Below are 17,143 nucleotides of genomic sequence, written 5' to 3' on the forward strand. Positions count from 1 at the left end.
TTCAAAATAAAATATCAAAAATTATTATATCAAATGATGAAAAAATAAAATCCGTCTTCTATAAATAGGATTGTGCACAAACGGAGATAAAAATTAATGAAATTTTTAATTTTCTTCATAGATATAAAATAACAAATGTAAAATCTAAGCAATAATTAGGCATCATTGACACCAATGGAAATAATAATAATAATCCAGAGGAATATTTTAGAATCATAAAATACTCTTTTATTAATTTATTACAAGAGGTTATATTAAAATTATCTCTTTTCATTGTATCAAAAATTTCATTTGTCCTCCATCTTTGCATGGATCATCTGTAGAGTGAACGTTCGAGCCTCCCTCGACCACTAAGGGAGTGTTTGAATCTTCGACGTACAGAACGACACAGATATTTAGGAGAGTCTTATCCATGTGTTACCATCCCATTCGTCACAGGAGGATAAGGAAGATCTATCCTCATCGAAGCTCCATCAAATCCAATCCCTGCCATTGCACTTCACGAGGACAAGCCATGACAACGACGCTGGCTGGTGTGGGCATCTCCACCTCTAGGGTTTGTCTCTGTGAAGACCGACCGCCGCCGAGTGAGCTCCCGCCAGGTCGTGCTCGTCGCAAGCGCCCGCCCACCATATCGGAGAAGGTGGCGGGAAGCATCAGGAACGCGGAGGAGACGTGCGTGGAGGACGCTGCGAGCGGAGAGTGCGCCGCAGCGTGGGATGAGGTTGAGGAGTTGACCGCCGCGGTCAGCCACCCCCGGGACAATCTCATGGCCGATGATCCCCTCGAACGACTGCAAGGACGACAGCCCAGAGGCCGAGGAGTGCCGCACCTTCGAGGCCTAAGAAGACTTCCAGACGAAGCAGCAATCATCCATAGTGTCGGAAAGAGGTGACTACTGTTCTCTAATTCAGAATTCTTCATCATCTTATGCTGTAGTCTAAGAAAATTGCTACTTGTATTCAGTAAATAAAGATATTTATAGAACATTGGATCGGATCGATTTTTGGGTGAGGATTTAGATTCAACTCAGACATTGATGTCCAAAAAGATGTAACACACGACACACAGTATCAGTAAGCAGCAACAGAGATCAACCAGGATTCATGCTGGCTAAAAGATGAGCAATAATTCCATAATATTAGCACCAAAAATGTCATCTAAACATCTGATACAATCATATAGGAAGGCAGTGTTATGGTACGGTCAAAAGGATTAATCTAGATTTGGTTCGACGAGCAGAAACGGCAAGCGATGGAAAGGCTGATGAGTTAGAACGGGAGCATGTTGTCAGTCGCCACGATCACTCGCTCGGAGTAGGGAAGCTGCCATGGCCGGAGGAGATGAGCAGGAATCTCCGGTCTTCCCATTGCCATCCCACCAATCTCCTCTGTGATTCCAAGCACTGGGGTCAGCGACTGCAGCCTCTGCGTCAATTCATGCAGTTGAGCTCGCAGGATGGCGTTCTCAACCTCCACCGTCGTGTATTGCCGCCTTTGCAGAGTGATCTGCATCTCGATCTGGCCATTTTGGGTCTTGAGCTGCGCTGCTTGGTTCGTCAGATCATCCAATTGTTGTTGCTTCCTCATCCGGGACCTCCGCGCCGACTCCCGGTTGGAGATCATCCTCTTTCGCTTCCTTTCGTCAATGGCAGGCTGTGCGTCAACTTCAGATGCCGAAGGTCGGTAGATTGCAAAGGAAGGCATACTCTTACTGCAGGGGGAATGCATTCCACGCTAGTCGATCATAAATTGGAACGAGAGAGTCCTTCCTCGAAAGGACTGGCTCAGGAAACGAGATTTAGGTTATGAGAAGACGTAGAACCAGTAGAGGAATGCGCCGAGGAGGAGTGGAGGAAGCAGATGCGGGCGAGTAGCGAGATTCATACTCTAAAAGATGGTTTTATCGGTGAACATTGAGTTTACGAACAAAATCTTTCTAAAAGATCAGAAGCCAAAATCCAATGAATGAATTCCTCGATCGGAGAGAGCAAGAAGAAGCGATCTCAAAGCTAAAGACTACGCGATCTTACATGCTCCAAACAAGCGATTCACCTACGGAGGCGGATCCCAAGATCCGATTTTGGGATTCGAGGGTTGAAGAAAACAACCGAGAAGCCAAAACTACCAGCAAAAGATCAGATTTTGAAGCAGGATTGCTGCTCAAACAAGGATTCCACCTTATATTAGCCAGGAAAAGGTCAGAATAAGGCGACAAAATACAGAGAAATGAACCAAACTTCCTCCAATATTAGGAAAGGAACAAGAAATACTTAGCTGGAAAGAGGAGAAAGATCAAATCTCCAATAGAGCAACCGAATGAAGGAAAGAAGGGTAGAGATATCCTGCAATAAACTATTTATAGCAGAGGAGAAGGCTGTTTCCAATGTACTTGACATAGAACAGCTCGATATCTGTTCTATAATTATCTCATTGCTTGGTTACATGACTTGGTATGAATTGATACGTATACTTCACTGTTCCTCGAGCAAATTAGTAATAGAATTCGACACAATAAAATTTTCCATTCTTTTGGATCATTGCCCTCCTTATCCTCTAAAGAAACCATGAATTTGATTTCTTCGATGCCAATGATTAAAAGCCTTCCCTACTTTAAGGCCAGAAGTTAGTATGCTCTAATGATAGAAACACAGTAGAAACAATCGACAAAAGAATTGGCCTCTAGATTTCCTGTGCTTGGTACCTCTCAGCTGGCAATTCTATATCATCAGGCCTCCGAATAAATCACGAAAAAAACAAAAATTATCACATAAATCAAAGTCAGGAAGTAGATTGACGATCCTTCAGATGGTTTACGGGTTCATGCATTTGTTGACACAGTATCTAAATATAAAAGGAAAAAAGAAATCTAAACACAGCCATGCTTGCCTATCCATTTACTAGTTCTTGGCGGGCCGCACTCGTTTTTTTTAATTATATGGATAAATTATAAATTTGATTAATCAATTATATTATTAATAAATATATTTTCTAACGGATAATATAATTTTTACAAAGTAAATTTAAATTTTATTTTTATATGTGAACCATAAAATATAAATATTATAATTTTATCTATATGTCTAAAATTAAAATAAAAATAAAAATTAAATTATTACTTACCTTTTGGGGAGAGTTCATTTCTCCCATATAAAGGGGCTTCCTTCCCTCGTTCTGCACCTGGTGAAGGATTGAAGAAAAGTTTGCTTAAATGTTTGTGTCTCTGAAGCTATAGCAGTGAAATATGTTTCCATCTCACTATCTATGAGTGCCTCAATCTATATGACTATATACTTGCTTTTAATGCCACCATCCATGGCAGTGAAATCTGAAACTATGCATTCTGTCATGCTAATAATCTGAGAGCAGGACAAGAACACCATACTTGTTAATGGTAATCAGTTTCAATTTTCATGGCTTGTCACTAGACATAGTGTTAATGCATCCTGAAGCCTAACCCTAAAAACACTTCTTCTTCTCTAGCAGGGGAGATCAGAATCGACCTTGGACAAATTGAATTGACCCTGAAAATTCTGTTCTTGATACAAATTTTGACTCTAGAAGAGTATTTCCTTGTGGAAGTTCTCAGTGTGTTCCTCTCTCATTTGCATCAGAAGTCTTCAATGTTTCAGGCAAACTGCTCTACATCATGCAATTGCATGGTAGGCAGGCAATGTTAATGTGAGTGATGATAATGTACTTTCTCACAGAACACTCCCCTTGGCTAATTTTATTTAGCTGTATCATTAAAATGGAAGGCGATTTTTTTTTTATCTGATCTCCAAGAGGAAAAAGACAGTACTGAAGATTAATGTTTTCTTCCTTGTATTAAAGACCTGTGAAGCAATAGACTAGGAGGTGGTGGTGGTGAAAGATAATGACAAGTTGTTGAAGAATGTTAGTATCTTCCAAAATAGCATATGCCTGACTGCTTGATGTGATTATGCTAGATTTGTGTGACATGGTATCTGAACTGTTTATGCTTCCAACACAACTAGATCAGATTCAGCATAGAACAAAGCTAGCAGGTCCTTTTAATGATTGTTTAAAGGCAGATGTTTGATGAACTTTAGGATCAGACATGAAAAGAAAACAAAGGTATCAGATGCTGCAACAAGATTTGCTAAGGGCCAACTTGTTCTTCTCATGGGTGCCAGTGGTCTTAGCTTCTGTTTTGCTATCATGAATTGAGAGAATAGTTTGCTTTTGAGGATCTGAAGAGGAGTTTGATGGTGAATCCATGAAAATATCTACATAATATTCTCTCAGAAAAGTACAGTATGAGGAAATGCATGGATCAGATATAGATATGCATGTAAAGATTCTGCATTTCTTAACTTTTCATATGTGCCAAAAGATTAATATGCATGGCCTTCTTCCCCTGTCTTTCCACATTCTTGATGTTGTTTATGTTTGTTGTTCTCATTGAAACATAGTGTTTTGTTGTCAATCGAAATATTGTAATCTGCATTCTTTATTTGTAGCTTAAATCTGCGGAATGGATTCAAGGGATCACATCATCCAAATAGTTGATTAATGTGGAATTCAGAAAAGATTTGTTGGTGGAAACAGATCTTTCTATCTGTACAAAAGGATGAAATAGAACCACTGTCATTCAGAATTTGTTCCACTCACCAAAATATATTTTACTAATATCTCTCTAAAGTTCAAAATTATGGAAGGCAATTGAAAAATACATTTGGAAGACCTTTTTAATCTTTACTCCTTCCATTCAATCATTATCAAAGTTGAATTTAGTGAAATGGTAATAACTACAGAGATAGTAAAGTAAAAAAGAAAAAGTTAGATAAGCACTCCAAGAAACTATCTTTATGATGACTCAAATACGTGATTAGTGTAGTAGGTTTATCACATCTAAATAGCCTTCCATATCAATATATTGGTACTAATTGATCAGTTTTAAATCCACAATGAAAGCATGACTGTATTTTCTTTGCCTTCTACCTACCTTCATCACATACTTGATGGCTTCTCATGGCTAACATCATGCTCCTTATGACTGCTATTACAATCCTCTTAGCCACCAGAAAAACTGAGGGTGCTCAAGTTCCTGCCATGTTCGTGTTTGGTGATTCAATGGTAGATCCTGGAAATAACAATGATCTTTTAACCGTGGCAAAGGCTAATTACTATCCTAACGGTATCGATTTTGCGATCGGAACCACAGGACGATACTGCAATGGAGGCACTGTGGTGGATCATTTAGGTAAGATTCCACATGAGCATGCTATTACAGCATTGATTAAGCTAGCTTCAAAGTTCAACATGAATGTCTCTGTTTCATTGAGATGTTTATGGTTCACTTTTGGTTTTACTCTCTGGATAAGAACTTGATTTTTTTTGTTTTTTTGTTTTAAATTTTATGCATAAAGTTTGGTCTTCTCAAATGCCAGTAATTTATTTTTGTTGATTCTTCCTTTAAATTTGGATGTAGGCAATCTTTTAGGGCTTCCTTTGATCCCTCCATTCAACAGTCCTACCACCACTGGATCCAACATTCTTAGAGGAGTGAACTATGGATCTGCTGCCTCTGGAATCCTTTGGGACACAGGATTAATATATGTCAGAACCAACATCACTCTCTCTCTTTCTCTCTGTGTTTAGCTTCCATTTGACAGACTACTACTTGTGTCTTCTCAGGGAGATGTCTTCACATTGGATGAACAAATCCAAAACTTGAAGATAACACTCCAACAACTGCACCTGCTTCTGGGGAATGGGACTGCAGATTTCCTAGCCAGATCTCTCTTCTTCGTTGGCATGGGAGCTAATGACTACATCAACAACTACTTGCATCCTCTACCTCGGAAGTCCAGGACGTACACCCCGGTTGCCTTTACCCAGTTACTCATACACGAGTACAGAAGGCAGCTTGAGGTCATCTCCCCACCTCCTTGTTTCAATGAACATTTCTAGCTCAAACAAATGGATTGCTCATGTGTGGATCGCCTCAGGATCTACATGACTTGGGTGCAAGAAAAATTCTCGTCGCTGGAGTTCCACCACTCGGTTGTACTCCAAACCAGATAGGCGGCTCCAATGACAGCAGAGGAGAGTGCATCAGATCGAGCAATACACTGGCGGTGCAGTTCAATTCCCAGGTTAAACTGTTGGTCCATCAGCTGAACACAACACTTCCGGGATCCTCTTTACTCTTCTGGGACACCTACAGCCTCATCCACAACATCATTGACAATTACTTACTCTATGGTGATCCTCTATTACTCTACTTATCCACTTCGTTTCTTCTTCTTCGTCCTGTGAGCTTTGCTTGCTGGCTCAGTGATGATTCATGGGTGATTGCAGGGTTCAAGTACCCGAACAAGGCTTGTTGTGGTGTAGGTCGATCGAAGGGGCAAGTGATGTGCCTGCCATTGTTGCCTTTGGAGTGCCGTAATCGATCAGAGTACATATTTTGGGATCCATATCATGCTACCGACGCACTGAACGCCATTGCAGCCAAAGATGCATACCAAGGAACCTTGCATCTCACTTTTCCTATCAATGTGGAACAGCTTGTTCGGAGCTAAGCTGAAACTTACAGTTTCGATCTTCTCCGACACCAATATATTATATTATATTATATATATAATATAATATTGTCAAAATAAAAGAAAATCCAATGCGTTGCTATATGATCATAAATTAAGCACAATCGGTACATTACGAATCCTTACGTGCCAACCCCAAAATGCACCTCCATGAAATGACCGGAGTGCCATACCCCGTGCCCAGGTGGCGGCGGCGCTCCCTACCAGCCACGCACGATCCCGGAGCACTTCGCCTTGACCCAGCCGTAGCCCTTGCGCAGCGACGCCTTCACCTTCCCCTCCACCGAGTACGCCTTGTAGCTCGCCACCCGCCTCCGCCGCTCCGCGTCCGGGTCGCCGAAGCACCAAACCGCTGGCACGGCACGGCCGGCCTGGGACACGCTCCGGTAGCGGCGCTCGAAGTCCGCGGCTGCGGCGCCGGTGGCTTTTGGGCTGCTGTTCCGGGTGTCGGAGCACCAGAGCTCGCTCTGGTGGGCACGGTCTGCGTTGGCCATTTCATCAACGGAAGGAAGGGGGAGGAGGGTTGTGAGTCTCTCTATATCACTGAGCTGGATAGAGATGAAAGGGGAGTGTGGGAATGTGAATACCTCTGTCATTGAACTGCGTGTGGAGAGAGAGAGAGAGAGAGAGAGAGAGAGAGAGAGAGGACATAGGAAGAAGAGATTTGAGCTGTAAAGTGGGAGACAGGCACTGCAAATCTCACGCTGCATGGGGAGTTGGCGATGGTGAACGTACACAACACCCCCACAGAGTCGAGTATGATAAGATTAGATGGCTGCAGAGAAACATGCGCAAGTGCATATTTATCGAGTTAATATAGGCAGAGATCCAAGAAAGCAGAATACAAGAACAATAGATCAATCATGCGTCAGATGGGGTTCACTCCTCTAAATTCTTTTTAGTGATTTTAAGAGTTTCTTAGATTTTTGCCTTTATCTAAGAAATGACCCTTTCCACAAAATATTATTATTTCTTCATTCCTTTATTCAAGAAATCACCTCGAGATAAAATCTATTTAACATACATATATCATCATAAAAATATTATTTGTTTATTATGAATTATGCTTCGATCTTATTTGTTTATATTTTTTCCGATACCAATCGATATGTTAAAGATCATCTTACCGATGTTTTAGGTATGATTTGATTATATTTTATTTCTCTATCAATGCTCATCAAATCCAACAGGACTAAGCCGATGGGTTCGAATTGGGATCGCCTAACACGTTTTTTGCGTGTAAATAACGATAAAGGAAAGATATAGTGATAGTTGTTCTTTGCCATTCCCGTGTGCGACCCGCCTTCCTTGTTCACGTCCAAATCAGCTCCTCCTTTCATAACATTGGGTTCGTTTTCCACCCACAGATATTAAGTCCTCTGGCCAATTGTCGCGGGATCCTAATCAAAAGGATTACGTGGCGTAGAATGGTCGGGCGGATAGTCGTCGTGATGCAATACTCGGCACACGCAATCATGGCAACTGCGATGGTGCAAATTTTGGACTCACCTGTTCGGGTGATTGCAGTGGATCCGACATAGGACCTGGCGACGCATCTTGTCCGTTGAAATATGCCGACTGGACGCGCAGCGGCCGTCGCGATGCAGTTCGACGGTCGAGATCGCTCTCAGATTCATTATTACTTGATCCCGTCTATTTCTAGCACTATATCAACAACTCGTTCGGAAACAGCGGTCCGGAGGTGGCAGATGCGAGAACAGCAGGTGGAGAAAGGCTTCCGTCAATGGCGTCGTCCGTTGCGCCTGTGAGCCAGTCGAAACCCTAGTTCGTTTTCGAGGCTCCTCTGTCGCAAGGATCTCTGTCGACTCGATTGCAGCCTCCCAGGAGCTTCCGTCGCGCCCATGCGACTCTGGATATCCACCACGCCCCTCTCGAGAGAGGAAACCCTAGTTCTTGATCTGAACCCCCGCCTCTCTCGACCTGTCGTCCGCTTGAATTCCCGCGATGACGGCCGAGTCCCATAGCCCGACCACCAGAGGCCTCCTCTGTCACGCCGCTGCCGGTGCTTCCGCTGGTAGTCTCAGATCTTTGATTCTTTTCCTTCCTATCGTGTTCTTGGATATTTGATACGGTAAAATCTGGGCGTTGTTGGATTAAACGGGTGGAATTTGGATCTTCTATTGGATAGGTGCAATTGCGGCTACTTTCGTTTGCCCACTGGATGTGATCAAGACCAGATTCCAGGTCCATGGATTGCCCAAAATTTGTAGCAATGGTGTGAAAGGTATGGATTTTTCCTTGATGGACCATTAAAGATTTCCGACATGCAGATAGCTTCTAAATGCCTATGCGTTTGTGCCGTGTAAATTTGCAAGTGTTCCACAATCTTGGCATCAAAAGTTCCTAAAGTAAAAGTGCGGAGGAGCATGGCTGGTACCGTCAGAATGATAGAAAGATGAATAGAATCAAGAAAAAAGCTTGACAGAGCCATGTAAGTAAAAGGATGTGTACGGTCAGAAAAGAAAACAAAAGAGAGAGGAATGGTGTAGAATGGAAAGGTCTGGCTAAAAATGAAGAGACGTGTTGTTGATATATAGAGATATGGAATGCATGGAAAGACTTAATAATACGTTACTACATATAGTGAATATATAGGGGGAAGTGGGTTTTGAAAGTTCTTAGGTGAAGAAATCCAATTCATAAGTGATGAAAGGATAAGATTATCAGATGAGAATAGAGAACTATTATTGCATGATTGCTTGTCCACTTATCCATCGTTATGTTTCTCTCAAAACTGTGTAACACATTTAATGCTTTTCTGGGACAAATCTACATACTTCCTGTATTGTTTGTCATAGTTGAGGTTTGTAATATTTAACTTCAATGCATAATTTGGAATACTATAGTCTATCGATAGCTTAAGTTTGAGCTCAAGCGACATATAATGCAACTGTGATGTTTCCCTCTGGTTGTGAAACTTGGATGATTTTTGTATCTAACTTTGTCAGCAGCATAAATGTCTTCAGAGAACCCTACTTGGCATAACATGGAATTTCTAATCATGTCACATCATGTTCTTATTGGGAGAAACTAATTTTCTTACTGAATGTTTTTGCTTGATGCAAATAGAACATTTAACAAAACCTCCTCAATGAGGTCAAATGTCCATTGTTTATTGGAGCAGCATGTAACTTAGCTTTGCTGCATGCGTTTTTTTTTTTATTATGACTATTTGAGCTATCTAAGTGATGTCGGAGCATACATAATAGCGCCACATCAACCAATCTGCTGATAATATCATGTATTTAGTTTGCATCACATGGTGATAATGGAAGTTATCTTACTCTTTGTGGATAATCTTGTCAGGTTGTGTTCCTTGATCGTGGGATTTGGAATAGAATTTTTAAACCTCTGGAGCTGTGTGTGATTTAATCACTATACAATGTCTCAAGCATGAATGTACCAGGATATTAGGATTTAGAAACACATAACTTTCTACAGTTTTTAATTGATTGTGATCAATATTTTTAGTTGATATATCCAAGAGGCAGAAATAGTATATTCTTCCATTAGTTTTTAAAAATAATTCTTGTATTTATCCATTAGTTTTCAAAAATAATTCTTGTATTGATACTATTAGCAGGTAGTGTCATAATTGGAAGCCTTGAACAAATATTAAAAAAGGAAGGTGTGCGTGGCATGTATCGTGGTTTGTCACCAACTGTTTTGGCATTACTCCCTAACTGGGCAGTAAGTTTCTACCTGTCTTTTCACCAAGATGAAATGTGTTTTGCAATAAGCTATTTTATCTTATAAAAATTGTGGACTTCAAGTACCTAAAAATGCATGAAAGTATTAAAAAATTGCCTAGTGTTACTCTATTATTTATGAGCAATAATTTTGCTGTCATATTTCACACTTTGATAAAGGTATTATCTGTGTGTTGTGAAGCTGCACATGAAAAATGTATCACTTTTTCATATATTGTTAGAAGCTATGTGAGGTAGTCTCTTTCATGAAAATAATAAGTCAGTCACTTTTGGAAATTGACTGCAAAAATATTTCATGCATGTATTATATGCAGTTGGTTAACGTTTTTTTGTGGAAATGACAATTAGGTCCATATGCTGAATTAAAATATTAAAATTTGGGATATTATTATTTGTAAAAAAATTGTGATTGGGGTATAGATAAGGATCTTGGTTGACTTGTTTGGTGAATTCAAATTAGGAATTGTGGCTTTGCCAATGTAAACAAAAATTAGAGTACTACAATTAAAATATCAATAAATTAAAAATAACTCTTATTATTCCTGTCCCTTTTTCACCGATAGCTATTAATTAGTGCAGCTAACATGTGTCTCCCTCTCCATTCTTCATTATCAACTAATGGCTATGCACAAGTAAATACTATTATACTGTTGAAAACTCAACCATCAGAGTTCCTTCTCATCAAGCAGAAAGAGAATCAGTCATGAAATGCTGATCTGACATAGTCCATGTTGGGATTAATTATTGACCTAATCTAGATTGGCCAATTTGTTTCGTTAGAGGAGCTAAATTATTCGTATCTTATAATGCAAGAATTTTTTAAAAAAATCAACCCCTCAATATTGGGCTAGTGTAGATTGGAATAAAATTGCATAAAAATATGTCAACTCTTTTTTCTTGTAGTAATATGAATTGAAAGGTTGGACTAGTGTAGATTGGAAGCCCATTATGCAACAACAAGAGCTATTTAAAGCAAGGTTCCGAGGCGAACCACAAGTTTGATCATTGTGAACCACAAGTTTCCAAGGCAACTCCTAAGGCAAGTATAATTGTGGCATGTATTGGTGCAGAGATTGGGGAATATCAAAACGTTTAGTTTCGTCACCGATCTGTTGCTATGTATTTTAAGATTGATTACCGTACTACTGCTCGGAGAAGAATGACCAACTATAGCCGTACTGTTGTTGGTCAAAGATTGTCCATAACATGATGATTGGGAATACGACGAGCTTCGCTCTGTGTCTACGTCGTGTAAGCTTTGTCGCATTTGCTCGAAATCATCCACTGCCTTCCTCTTCCCCTTTCGTGTATAAACTAGATCGGTATCTCATCGAACTGCATGATCTGAATCTTGGGTGGGATGAATAAAATACTACTCCTCGACTCCTCGACACCGTCGCCATCATCGATCGATGCACTATTGTCCACGTCGTTGCCATGTCTCAAGACTGAGCAGGTTGCTGAATGCAATTGAGAAGATGTCTCGTCTCTCGACTCGATTCTTTCTAATGGTGCGGCTGATGCTACCACCTTCCCCTTTACCTTTTCCTTTGCACACTGGGCAGATGACTGTGATGATTGAGTGTCTCTAGTTCCTCGAGTAGTCTGACTTCATATTGTCCAACTCCTTCCATCACATTATGATTGAGTGCAATCTTCCTCCTCATTAAGTAGAGGATCTTCTTGATTCTCCATTGTTTTGACCCACTCTAACAATAGTTACGAATCTTTGTTGTAGTATTGTTGGTCAATGGGATCAATCTTTGGTTCCTCTGGCTCCTTGTCCAGTTTGACACATCGCAACCTTAGTCGCATGCTGTAGTAGACATATATAAGTTTCTCCAATCATTTTTACGATGGTCTGTTGTGGATCTTCGTGTGAATCAATGCGAATGTTGACCAGTTACGTTCACAATCACTTGATGTTGTCATCTACGAAAGTACAAATTGTAGCTTTGTGGAGTTCAAGAGAGTGCAAATGAGAAAGGAGAAATATCTGAGTGAGAAAGTGATTGAGAGAGTATATGAGTTAGAGAGAGTGAAAAGGGTAGAATGAGGAGGTAGAAAGGGTTTAAAAGCCCTTAGATTTGGTTCAAACGGTCAAATGGATCGTTTGAATTCAACAAATCCTAGCCATTGATCGGTATCAATCGAAATCCGACGTTACTAATCGGTACAGGTCAGTAACGGTCAGATTGTGATCGTATTGATTGGTACAGACCACGTATCGAGTAATACAGGGTCCCCTGTTATGGACCACCTGATTTAAGGTGGTTTGCATGTCGGTCCCCTATCGGACTGGTATGTACCACCCAGTATAGGTTGGCATGGAGAACCATGATTTAAAGTTTTGTTTGTAACTTTGTAACATTCTAAGATATTGATGTGTACTTGGGACACCCTTTTTTCCCGCCTATGTAGGTTTCGTGTCAATTTCCAGCACCCTTCAAGATGAATTCTGTCATTATTACTCAACAATTGTAGTATGATGGCGGGTTATAAAGTATAAACTTCTATAAATGGTTGTTTAGTGTGAACATGAACGTTGCTGACCAACAAAATTGGAATTTGGATCTGAAGTTACTCTCTGTCTGAAATATTTTGGATCTTAGAATTTGTGGAATTCCTATTCTTATAAATATAGTCTGGATATCTCAGCATTTGATGTCAAGCCGAAGCTTTGCATGAGGAAATGTCATCAACAACATGTAAGTGATCAAGAAAAATAATTCAGACTTGAAAAATTATTGTTTGGGTTTCACCATGGTCTGCGTATAGTATACCCATTTGGTTCTGATAAATCAGTTTATAAGTCTTCTCCCACTTCTGAGATGGTACAAAACTGGGAGTACTATAGTCTTTCCTATTTAAAGGCTCGATGTCCTCATCAAGTACTAACATAACACAACAGGGTCTAGAATTAAATCCGAGCATGGTGCTTGTGAGGCCATCCTGACTCTAGGTCATGATGCGTCTCTATCTTATTCACAAGTAAAAAATTTTATTCAGAAATCTTATCATGCTTGATGCTAGGTCGACTTTGATATTTATCAGAGCTCGACTCAATGGAATAATTGACCAATTAACTTGATAGGCCTAGAACCATGTGACCCAAGATGCTTAAACATATTTAACCTGTAACTTAACACTTCTCACTTCCGATGTTAGACTAAACTGGGGGTACAGGCTAAGATCAGATTCTATTAGATATTAAATTACAAAGGCTTAGAGAAGAAATGAAATTAAATATTTTCAACACTATCTCTTTCTACCATCTTTCATGGTCCACATGATAATGGTTGCATGTCCATTCCTTTCTATGGTTGAAATGTTATTTTTATCTAAAGTTATAAATTTGTCATAGTAATTTTTTTTCTACACTTCCATCCAGGTTTACTTCACAGTCTATGAACAATTGAAAAGTTTTCTTTCTTCAAATGGTTAGTAGATTTATGGCGTGTTCTCCGTAATTTATGTCCTTCCATGTACAAGGTTAATGTTTGATTTCAAATTGTCTTTAATGCTTTGTTTAATTTGTTACTTCGTTAGATGGAAACCACCAACTATCTATAGGTGCCAATATGTTTGCTGCATCTGGTGCTGGAGCTGCTACTACAATTGCGACTAATCCACTCTGGGTTGTCAAGACTAGATTCCAAGTATGTCAAATATATTTGGTAATGTATTTTAATAGGAGAATACATTATACTGAACACCTTGTCGGTTGACAAGTATGATTTTATATGGTAAAACAAAATGTGAATCATACCTGATGGATTTTATTATTATCTGCATCATAGTTCAACGCAAGATTCATTGTGCATCACTGATTTAACTATAAGAACCTGAAATGTGATAGTTTAGTGATTCTTCTCTCTTTGCTTTGAAAGAATGTAGGTATGTGCAGAATGGTAGGATGATTTCTGTATAATAGGATGCCTCAATTGGACGCTTTAATTGAATACATAAATTGGGCTATTTGATGAATTGTATCATGAGCATGCTGCCGCCATGTTCTTTGATTTGTACTGCTTTTTGAATATTAGATTGTTGTGTAACCTTATTTTTTCATTTTTCAGTTTTGTATATCAACTTTGATGATTTGTTTGTTGATGTGGCTAGCAAATAGAGTTGTCCTCATTTCACTATATAATTGTTTGGGCAAAGAGTAACACTCTTTGGGTTGAGTTTCTATTATGGTTTTCAGAATGGACATTGGCTCTCTTCAGCTGTGTTTTCTTTTCTTTGTTTTTCGGTTACGCAGTGGGTTAAAGGTGATTTAGTTCTGTGGAGTCCTGTCATGCACGGGGAATTGAACTACATTTCCTTTCTGTGTGGACAGCTCCATTCTAAAAAAGTAGAATTGTCATTCTAAAGAGGGACTAGTAGAATTGAACTTTGATCTGGTTTCCTTCCACGGGGAGTTGAACTCTGATCTGGTGCCCGAAAAGGGACTAGTAGAACTGTTATTCTAAAAAGTTGGTACCATCTTCCCCTGTGAGCAAATAATCTAGGTTCATCATTTGCCCAATGCACTTGATCTTTTAAGGGCTAAAGCAAAAATGGACAACACACAATCATGTTTTGCAAGCTCAAGGATTACTGTGTTAGTTGATAAAAAACAGGAAGGACATAAACTGCAGCAAATACTTATCATTTTGACTTTTATGATTATAGTTTTGATTTCATGATCCTCGGATATCTGGTTCATTGGTTCTTTTGCGCAAGACATGGAGATCAATTACTAGTCAGAATTATTGAGTCGTCATACTGCTAACCATTGAATGCATCATATATGCAGGCTCAAGAATTGAGAGTTGGCACGGTTCCTTATCAGGGTACACTTAATTCTTTGAGGAGAATAGCCCATGAAGAAGGTATTCGGGGGCTATACAGGTGAGTCATTCTTGAAGAAATATGAAAAGACATATATTCTAAATTCAACTTGAATATCTTATTAATTGAATGTCCTGATATAATGTGTTGTATAGTGGTCTAGTGCCTGCTTTGGCAGGGATAAGCCATGTTGCCATCCAATTCCCAACATATGAGAAGATAAAAAGTTACCTGGCTGAACAAGGTATTGGTTAGGAACTGTATCTTAGTCGAAATTGTGTTAATCCTTTGTTGCTTCCTTGCTTTAATATATGCTCTTTTTTCTTAGATAATACTACAGTAGATTCGCTTACTGCACGTGATGTAGCTGTTGCTTCATCTATTTCAAAGATTGTTGCATCGACATTAACCTACCCTCATGAGGTAACTTCTTCTGTCCAAGGATATCAGAATTGTTCACCATACAAAGGCATGCAACCATAAATTTGTTTTGTTTTAGCTTCTTGTGATTGTGATTTTTGGGATTTGTATTTCTGAAATGAAAATTTTAGGGCTCACTCCTTTTTGCTTATGCTAGGTGGTCCGCTCAAAGCTTCAAGAACAAGGGTTTCATGCTGAGATGCGGTATAAAGGTGTCATTGACTGCATTAAGAAAGTATTTCGAAAAGAGGGTATTCCTGGTTTTTACCATGGTTGTGCAACAAACCTCCTTCGAACTACTCCAGCAGCTGTAATTACATTTACCAGCTTTGAGATGATTCACAGATTCCTCATCAATCTATTCCCACCTGAATCACATCCACATACGTTGTAAGGATTATACTCTGGCTACAGAAAGTTGATGATGGACTAGCCAACAAATATGATCTGTTTCATGCTGCAGTTCATTTGCCTGAAGGCCCAGGCCTTGTGACAGTGACTGTGCTCGTGAGCTATGAGAAGCTTAAATTGTGATTTCACTGTTGGTAAACAAAGTAGGCACCTTTGAACTTGTAGAAGAACATGGTGCTGGTGAAATAATTCTGGCAGTCACCCGGTGAATGAGCGTGCCATGTCTTTTTGTTTTTTGGTCTCAAATTGGTTATCGTGCAAATTGGGAACATATAGCACGATAATGGCCACAAAGATGAGGTGAGTTTATCAGTTCTGCTTGTTGTTCATTTGTCGTTTTAAGTGGGTGTCAAGGCAAGATTTTGCATTCCACAAATGTCGCTAGGGAAGAATTTTTTGTGGGGGGTAATTACTATCCCGATCAATCACTATTGTAAAACTGATTATAATTCTTTAATCATCATGTGTTTTAGAAATATACCTTTGGGGAAAAGATGCTACATTCTTCAGGTGCTTTTACATTTTTTGTAACATCAAGGTCATATTTTTCAATTGAAATAAAAAATAGTTAAATTGGTGCTTCGCATAGCATATTATCTCTTCATCTTGGGTGATAATTCTCCCAATGGAAAGAAATTTTGTATTGACACGTCTGTTGGTCGTGTCTGGTTCAGTATATATCGGTGTATTGCGATATAATATATTTCGATATTTTAATTAAAAATTGAAAAAACTAGCTGAATATATATATATATATATATATATATATATATATATATATATATATATACATTAGGATATTTTTCTTTTATTTTTTGTATATAAATTAAAATTAAATAAGAATAAACTATATCAAAATTATAGATCGATAGAAATTTCAGACGATAAAAATATATATCTTTTCAAATCTATCGAGGAAGAACTATGTTGCACCATCTTCTATTGAAAGGTGTCTCTATTGATGTATTGTTGTACATGTTGCTGGTTCAGTATGTATCGGTGTATTGCGGTATAATACATTTCGATATTTTAATTAAAATTTTGAAAAAACTAGTTGAAAATAATATATGTATATATATATATATACATATATACATATATATATATATACATATACATATATATATACACATATATATATATATACATATATATATATATATATACATATATA

General features: G+C 38.9%; 2 protein-coding genes and 1 long non-coding RNA gene across 4 annotated transcripts; all 3 read left to right on the top strand.

Moving 5' to 3' along the window:
- Window positions 1–446: 446 nt before the first annotated feature.
- Window positions 447–2,526, top strand: LOC135645870 (uncharacterized). Its single transcript, XR_010498909.1, has 2 exons — window positions 447–891; window positions 1,243–2,526. It is a non-coding gene; the product is annotated as an uncharacterized LOC135645870 (long non-coding RNA).
- Window positions 2,527–4,994: 2,468 nt separating this feature from the next.
- LOC135644249 (GDSL esterase/lipase At1g71250-like) lies at window positions 4,995–6,665 on the top strand. Its single transcript, XM_065161723.1, has 4 exons — window positions 4,995–5,328; window positions 5,455–5,582; window positions 5,661–5,897; window positions 5,975–6,665. Exons 1-4 carry the CDS (start codon window positions 4,995–4,997, stop codon window positions 6,548–6,550), a joined length of 1,275 nt encoding a protein of 424 aa, XP_065017795.1. The 3' UTR covers window positions 6,551–6,665.
- A 1,589-nt stretch (window positions 6,666–8,254) lies between these two features.
- On the top strand, window positions 8,255–16,557 carry LOC135645869 (nicotinamide adenine dinucleotide transporter 1, chloroplastic-like). 2 transcript variants are annotated; one of them, XM_065164714.1, is made up of 9 exons: window positions 8,255–8,606; window positions 8,721–8,816; window positions 10,173–10,282; window positions 13,694–13,742; window positions 13,852–13,961; window positions 15,104–15,198; window positions 15,294–15,382; window positions 15,467–15,561; window positions 15,716–16,557. In XM_065164714.1, the coding sequence occupies exons 1-9, from the start codon at window positions 8,537–8,539 to the stop codon at window positions 15,950–15,952; spliced, it is 951 nt and encodes a 316-aa protein (XP_065020786.1). In that variant the 5' UTR covers window positions 8,255–8,536; the 3' UTR covers window positions 15,953–16,557. The 2 variants fall into 2 exon arrangements, with proteins under 2 accessions (XP_065020786.1, XP_065020787.1); XM_065164715.1 differs by having other exon boundaries at window positions 8,256–8,606; window positions 10,176–10,282.
- The last annotated feature ends 586 nt before the right edge of the window (window positions 16,558–17,143 follow it).

This window comes from Musa acuminata, chromosome BXJ3-8 (genome assembly GCF_036884655.1).
Source record: "Musa acuminata AAA Group cultivar baxijiao chromosome BXJ3-8, Cavendish_Baxijiao_AAA, whole genome shotgun sequence".
NCBI lineage: Eukaryota > Viridiplantae > Streptophyta > Magnoliopsida > Zingiberales > Musaceae > Musa > Musa acuminata.

Excerpts from the sequence above, each read along its gene's own strand:
- LOC135644249 (XM_065161723.1), top strand. The coding sequence starts at position 4,995 with ATGGCTAACATCATGCTCCTTATGACTGCTATTACAATCCTCTTAGCC. Across the intron at positions 5,329-5,454 it reads ATGTTTATGGTTCACTTTTG|GCAATCTTTTAGGGCTTCCT; the intron begins GTTTTACTCTCT and ends ATTTGGATGTAG. Across the intron at positions 5,583-5,660 it reads GGGACACAGGATTAATATAT|GGAGATGTCTTCACATTGGA; the intron begins GTCAGAACCAAC and ends GTGTCTTCTCAG.
- LOC135645869 (XM_065164714.1), top strand. The coding sequence starts at position 8,537 with ATGACGGCCGAGTCCCATAGCCCGACCACCAGAGGCCTCCTCTGTCAC. Across the intron at positions 8,607-8,720 it reads CGCTGCCGGTGCTTCCGCTG|GTGCAATTGCGGCTACTTTC; the intron begins GTAGTCTCAGAT and ends TCTATTGGATAG. Across the intron at positions 13,962-15,103 it reads TTGTCAAGACTAGATTCCAA|GCTCAAGAATTGAGAGTTGG; the intron begins GTATGTCAAATA and ends TCATATATGCAG.